This window comes from Cornus florida, unplaced genomic scaffold, assembly GCF_030987335.1.
Source record: "Cornus florida cultivar Cherokee Brave unplaced genomic scaffold, ASM3098733v1 CherokeeBrave_3.0.0_Hap2_Chr03, whole genome shotgun sequence".
NCBI classification, from domain to species: domain Eukaryota; kingdom Viridiplantae; phylum Streptophyta; class Magnoliopsida; order Cornales; family Cornaceae; genus Cornus; species Cornus florida.
The window spans coordinates 41,949,699-41,956,462 of NW_026775573.1; the positions used below are offsets into that span (position 1 = coordinate 41,949,699).

Sequence of the window (6,764 nt, forward strand, 5' to 3'; positions counted from 1 at the left end):
CTCAGCCTTAAATCGGATCACCATGATTAGAAATTAATCTTTTGCCCTGATGATCGGACCTTGTAATTTCTGACCACGTGGCATGATTGCCTCGAATTATATTTTAGGTGTTAACACAATGATACTTTCCCCTTTTGGCTGGGAACACTTACTAGGCTAAAGGTTCTCATTCTTCGTTTTAATAAATTTCACGGTGCAATACTGAACCCTCCTAACTCCAGTTTTGCTTTTCCCATATTGAACATCATTGACCTTTCTCACAATGGTTTCACTGGCAAGTTGCCTTCAGATTACTTCCACACCTGGAAAGCCATGAAAAGTGTTGTTAATCAGTCAACGTACATGGAGGCAACCACAGTGTTGCATACAATTGAATATAGTTGGCAAGAATGTTACGACTACTCGATGACACTAGCAAACAAAGGTGTGCAGATAGTATATATGCATATCCCAAAAATTTGACTGCCATTGATCTCTCAAGTAACCAATTCGAAGGAGAGATTTCAGAATCTATTGGGATTCTCGAGGGGCTTTACATGGTCAATCTCTCTAACAACAATCTTATTGGTCACATCCCATCTTCTTTTGCAAATCTAACACAGCTCGAGTCACTGGACCTTTCTCAAAATAAACTCTCGGGAAAGATACCTCTGCAACTCACCCAACTCACCTTCCTTGAAATTTTCAATGTCGCTCATAATCAACTCACAGGGCCTATTCCACAAAGAAGACAATTTGATACATTTCAGAACAGTTCATATGAGGGGAATTCAGGATTGTGTGGAGACACTTTGTCGAAGAAATGTGGACATTTAGAAGCATCACCACCTTCAAACTTTGAAGAAGATAATGGTCATTCATGGTTCCCAATCAGTTTTACTGATTGGATTGTCATATGCATGGGTTATGGAGGTGGATTAATAGTTGGTTTGATCATTGGGCACACCCTGACCACAAGCTATCATGAATGGTTTGTCAGCACCTTCGGAGGGAACCAAAATAAACAGAGAAGGAAGAACAAGAGCGTGCGAAGAAGAAGAACTTGATGAGCACATATTTGCTTCAACTATGTTTGCCTTTATAGGCTTCCCATATTTGCTTCAACTATGTTCAGCTGTCTTGAAGATGATAAGGTTTGCCTTCAATATATATGCATTAGATAATTCGTGTGTTTTATGTTTCTTCTCACTTCCATTTTATAGAGCCAAGGCTTGTACGTTTCCTTATGTCGTGTAATTAGGTAATAAGTTGGTGCAGTGTTCAAATTTAGGTCTGCTAAGTTTGATAATGTATTTCTAAAGTAGTTTCTCTCAATAAGAAAAAGGTTATTAAAAAAAATAAAATAAAATAAAAAATTGCAGTATAGAATGAGCAATTTGCTAATCATCCCATTGCTCATGTGGAACAGTCTCTTTGCTTTTTCCTTTTGCACTCTGAATGTTTGACTATGCATAATATATAAATCAGAATCAATTTGATTTGTTGACTTCTCAGAGAGTGATTGGGTTGTCTCGAATTTCTTAGACCTGCCTGGTTGTTACGACAAATACCGTGAAACCAAGAACACAATATAAAAATGATGAAAAAAATAAAAATAAATAAATAAATCATACACATCACACAAGATACAAAGATTTACGTGATCGGTGTATAACTTACATTCAAAGTGAAAATTATCAAAAGATTATAGTAGGATCCGAAGTCTACGGTTTATTGATGAAGGGGTTAATGTTCGTAAGATTAGATCACAAGACGGGAATCGTGTAGTATGAAAATGATATAAACTTTTTAAATAAAAATGTCTTCAAAATAAATAGAGAATACACCTAAAGCACCAAAAATATAGAAATACTACAAAAAAAAAAAAACATAGATTTGGGGAAAAGTCCATTCTCCGTGTTGAAAAAATAAAAAAATAACAAGAACTGAATAACAAATGTCTAAGTTTTTTAAAGAACGATAACACATTAAAAAAATTCCAAGAATTAAACAATTCATTTGCAATTTCGTTGCGCAAATTAACCATAAACACTGCCAAATTGCATTATTTAATTTGTTCATTACCTTCCTTCCCTACTAATTTAAGAGAATGTCAAAGTTTCACCATTATTAGAGGAAACCTCAAATTGAAAATCCTTATTATCAAATTGTTCAAAAAGTTCATAGATGGTGGTCGTTTTTAGGAGGTAATTGTGAATAGTTGCACAAGCAATCACGATATTGCTCTGCATTCCAAATGCATACTGTGCAGTCCATTTCAAGATTGGGAAACGGGTCTTCAAGACCCCAAAAGCACACCCAATAACATTCCTAGTTTGCAACGTGCATGGTTAAATAGCTCTTCCTTTATTCTCGGACGACTGCTTTTCCAAATAGTTGAGAGAAAGATTCAGAAAAAAATCAGAAAAGTGTCAAAAAGGGGCCTGCGATCGATTGCAAGCCAGGTGCGATCGATTGCAAGTCACCTCAGCATTCTGGCCAAGTTTCATCATCACCTGCGATCGATAGCAGGAAATCCGAGATTGATCGCACGCCACTTCAGCCCCACGTCTGCTCCACATGCAGAAAAGGACGAATCCTTGTCAGCTAGCTGCGATCGATCGCAGCCAAGTTCTCAAACAATCGCTATATTCCAAAAGTCCGCTAATCAATATCGCACATTGCAATAGGCACATGAATCCTTGTGGTGTAGGAACTGGAAAGTTGTTCTCGGTATCATGCACAATTTTTACCAACTAAGACGGTGGAGGAATTGTAAAGTTGTTCTCGAGATCATGCATGATTTCAGTCAAGACCTTTGCGTCATGTGTTACACCTTCCCAACCACCCCATATAACTATAAAAATTATATTAAAATCAGATATTACAAGCACATTTTTGTAACATTCTCCTCTCACTCTTTCCCTGTATAGCACTTGCTTGTCAGGTAGAATAATCACACGAATGAGAGTCCCATCAAGTGCACCTATAGCACCCTTTTGAAAACAAAAATTATTTATTTAAGAAGCAAATTTAACAATAATTTAATAAACTAAACAAATTCGTTATATATATTACCTTGAATTTTGATTCTACATTGTGGAGCCAATTATTTCTTTCAAAAGAGAATCATTGCGTCCAATACTTCATGAATATATTTATAATTTTCCTTAAAGCGTTATTTCCATCCTCCTTTGTCATTCTATTAAGAGGACAACCAAAATATTATTATTCATAATAGATAAGTATTCAATAATTTTAATTATGGAACATTAAAGTTAAAAGAACAAATTCTAGTGCAATCAGAAGTTAAATTTGAAGAAAAATGTAAATTTATTTATCATGTCAATCAAAGTTCAAATAATTGGAAATAAATAAATAAGGAAAAAAATAATAAAAATTTGGGAATTCAGTAGCATATACAAAGTAAACAAAACTTGATATTGCAAAAGATATAATTCAAACAATACTTATACTAATATAAGTCAAATCATAAAATTCAAATAAATATAAGTTTTTGAGCATTTATTTATGGCCAACTGATTCTAAGTTCTTCTGGTTTTTGAAGTATCATTCATTGCTCTCTATGCGATTTAATTTGCAAAATTTACTTAAATCAGCATTATACAATGGGTCATCCATTTGAAGGATTTCCATATTGTCTAAAACTCTATTACACTCTTTAAAGCTTAGACCTTTGGATTTTTCTTATATTTTGAGAATTGCTTGTAGTTGGTTATCAATATCTTCAGATTGGTCTTCCTCTGACGTTTAGCTTTTTGCAATGGATTTTTTGTTGGAGGAAGGCATAATAGAGTTGGTCAATTTTTGTTTGTAAAACTCCTATGGACATAATCTAGAGGCATTCCTGGCCTAGATGGAACCCATGTTGCTTGGCTTATTTCTGTTATGTCATTGCATAATGTCTTCATCTAATCAGCGTATTGTAACCAGGTATACCGAAATTATTTTGCATCGGGATTTGCCTATTCCACATCAAATTTTATTCCACATGATTTGTGATACAATCCCAATTTAAAATGTAAAATGGTAGATATTGTTACCTTTATGTAATCATCCCAATTTTCTGCACTTCAGTTCTTGCTGTCAGTTACTTGATCATCCTTATCTCCTGTACTTCTCATCAGCTTTGTCCATGTTGAATACTTGTTTCCCAATCTCGGAAAGGATGGAACCTTTTGCATTTGGAATGTAGAGAAATATCGTTATTGGTTGTGCAGCTATTCACAATTATCTTTGAAAAACAACCGCCACATACGAACTTTTTGAACAATATGATAATGGGGATTTTCAATTTGAGACTTCCTCTATAAACATTGTGTGAGATATAATTTTTGTAAATTGGCATATTTCGGTAACAAAACAAGTCCGATTGAGTTGTAATTTTTCGGTTCGAAATTGAAGATCGGATGCGGATTTGAAGAAGTTCAAGTGTTCATGATACTACACTCCGAGATGATGAGAACAATGCTATAAGAAGTTTTGAGAGGTAGTGAGAACATTGAGAAAGGGTTTTGGATGTTTTAGAAGAAGATTTTATATTTTGTCCACCTTGAACTGATTCAAGATTTATCGAATAGGTTCAACTTGAACTGGTTCAAAATTTATCAAACAGGTTCAACTTCAGTAGAGTGACGATTTTAGAATCTGTCCATCTTGAACCGGTTCAAGATTTATCGAACAAGTTCAAGACGTCCTGGTACTATTCTAACTTTCAGTTTCCTGTTCTGATTTTTTTCTTTTTGATCCCAATTTCTTTCTAAAGTCTTATGCATGAAATTTCCCTTATTTTTAAGAGGAATAGGACTTTGCAAACCTCTATATAAACCATGTCATACACAAGGTTTATTTCACGGCTTTTAATCATTATTCATATATCATACAAAGCCTTAGGAAGAAAATCCCTCTCAGAAAATCAAAGTTGATTTTTTCTGTAGTCTTCCTAGAACATATACATATTCACCTAGATAGGTTAGAGTTGTGGAGTTCAAATCCTGATCGTGATCATACAATTGTATCAAACATCGATCAGACATAGCAGATCTTCTTCTACATCATTCAGACGATTGAAGAACAGAAGTAAGCGCAATCACACTTTTGAAAGGGTTGGAGCATTCGTGGAGTGTTGTCTGATCTACCTGTTACTCTTCTACAAATATCAAGCGTCAGTCTGAGATCAAGTTGCTGTTGGACAAGGAGTCGCAAAGCCAGAAGATCATCAGCGGTTGGTGTGGTGTAGAACGATAGGGTGTGAGGCAGAGTCGAAATTCAGTATACTTTGTTCCAAGCATAGTGGATTGGTTTACTTTGGACTGCATCAGTCCACGAGGTTTTTCCCACAGTTGACGTATTTTATCAACTGGGGTTTCCTCGCTAAAATCCTGGTGTCATCTCTAACTTTATACTTTGCTTTATTTTATCTGCATATGATTAACTGTTTAATTGCTAAAACATAAAATAAGTAAAGTAAGGGCACAGATCTGTTTTATAAGAACAAACAAAAACTTTTCTATATACATTCCGCTGCGTACGACTCATAATTTGGTATCAGAGTAGATCTCTATACACTGAGTTAATCCTTGTTGGAAAGTTTAGTTTTGTTGTGTTTTTTTTAAAAATTGTTTTCATCATGTCTAAAAATTCTAGAAGGTTCTTTAAAATAGAAAGAATATAAATTGTAATAAAGGAGATCCTTCTAAATTGAAATATAAGGAAAACAATAAAGATGCTTCTATTGCTTTTATTGCTCATATTAATAATGATACTGCTAATAATTCTTCTTTGTGTGTAGAAAATCTTACCAAATTTGAGTTATTGAGCAAGGATGTCAAGGAGCAATCTAAGAAGCTGAGAGAAATAGAAAGCATGAATGATGCCTTGAAAAAGGAAAGAGATACCTTGAAGATGGAGAATGATTTCTTGAAGAAAGATGATGAGCAAAAACAGAAATTGCTTAAGGAGAACAAATCTGAAATTCAAAATCTTCATGACAAGGTAAAATTCCTTGAGAGCAAGGTAAGTCAAGCTAATTCTGCTAGAGAATTTATTATTGCCAAATTTAATTTTCTTGAACTTGAATTGAAAAAATCTCAAGATAAATTAATTGCTTTTACTTCTGGGCAGATTAAGCTTGATAAGATGATTAGTGTTGGTAAGCATGTAGGTGATAAAATTGTTTTAATGAGGCTTCATCTAGTAAAAAGAGTCAAACTATTTTTGTTAAACCTATGAACTTGAATGTGCCTATTGTTAAGCCTATGCATGCTAAGAATGTGTCCAAGGTGCTTTATTGTTCTTATTGTGGTAGAACTGGATATAGTCAACACTATTGTTATAAAAAGAAAAGGGATAATACTTTTTATGATTTTCATGGTTATAATTCCTTTGCACAAAATAGGTTTCATGCTAGAAAGCAAAATTGGAATAAACCTAGAAATTTTCATGCTAAAAGGAATTCACACAAGAAAAAGAAAGATTTTTCTAAAATTCATTCTCATGATGTTCATGCTAAGAAAAAGGTATTTTCTAAAAAGAAAAAGGAGAATATGTCACCTAAGTTTTCTAAAGCTGATAATTTGCCTACGAAAGAGGTAAAGGATGTTAAAAAATTTCAAGAGTTGAGAGTGAGAACTGTTTGGATCAAAAAGTCTGATTTGATCAAGTAAGTGCCTATTGAGTCCTTGGAACAAGTTTCCCAAAGGACTTCACCTTTAAACTAAGTCCTATGAAATTTAGTGATTATGGCTTATGGTTAAAAGAAATTT

General features: G+C 33.9%; 1 protein-coding gene across 1 annotated transcript; it reads left to right on the top strand.

Moving 5' to 3' along the window:
• The first annotated feature begins 389 nt into the window (after positions 1 to 389).
• Positions 390 to 6,231, top strand: LOC132301515 (putative receptor like protein 25). The gene is made up of 3 exons (XM_059798762.1): positions 390 to 927; positions 5,792 to 6,015; positions 6,124 to 6,231. Exons 1-3 carry the CDS (start codon positions 390 to 392, stop codon positions 6,229 to 6,231), a joined length of 870 nt encoding a protein of 289 aa, XP_059654745.1.
• Positions 6,232 to 6,764: the final 533 nt, after the last annotated feature.

What these genes read in the sequence shown, in the direction of transcription:
- LOC132301515 (XM_059798762.1), top strand. Translation starts at nt 390, where the DNA reads ATGTTACGACTACTCGATGACACTAGCAAACAAAGGTGTGCAGATAGT. An exon ending in TGGAGGTGGATTAATAGTTG is followed by an intron (nt 928 to 5,791) that starts GTTTGATCATTG and finishes CTTTGTGTGTAG; the next exon opens with AAAATCTTACCAAATTTGAG. An exon ending in TAAAATTCCTTGAGAGCAAG is followed by an intron (nt 6,016 to 6,123) that starts GTAAGTCAAGCT and finishes ACTTCTGGGCAG; the next exon opens with ATTAAGCTTGATAAGATGAT.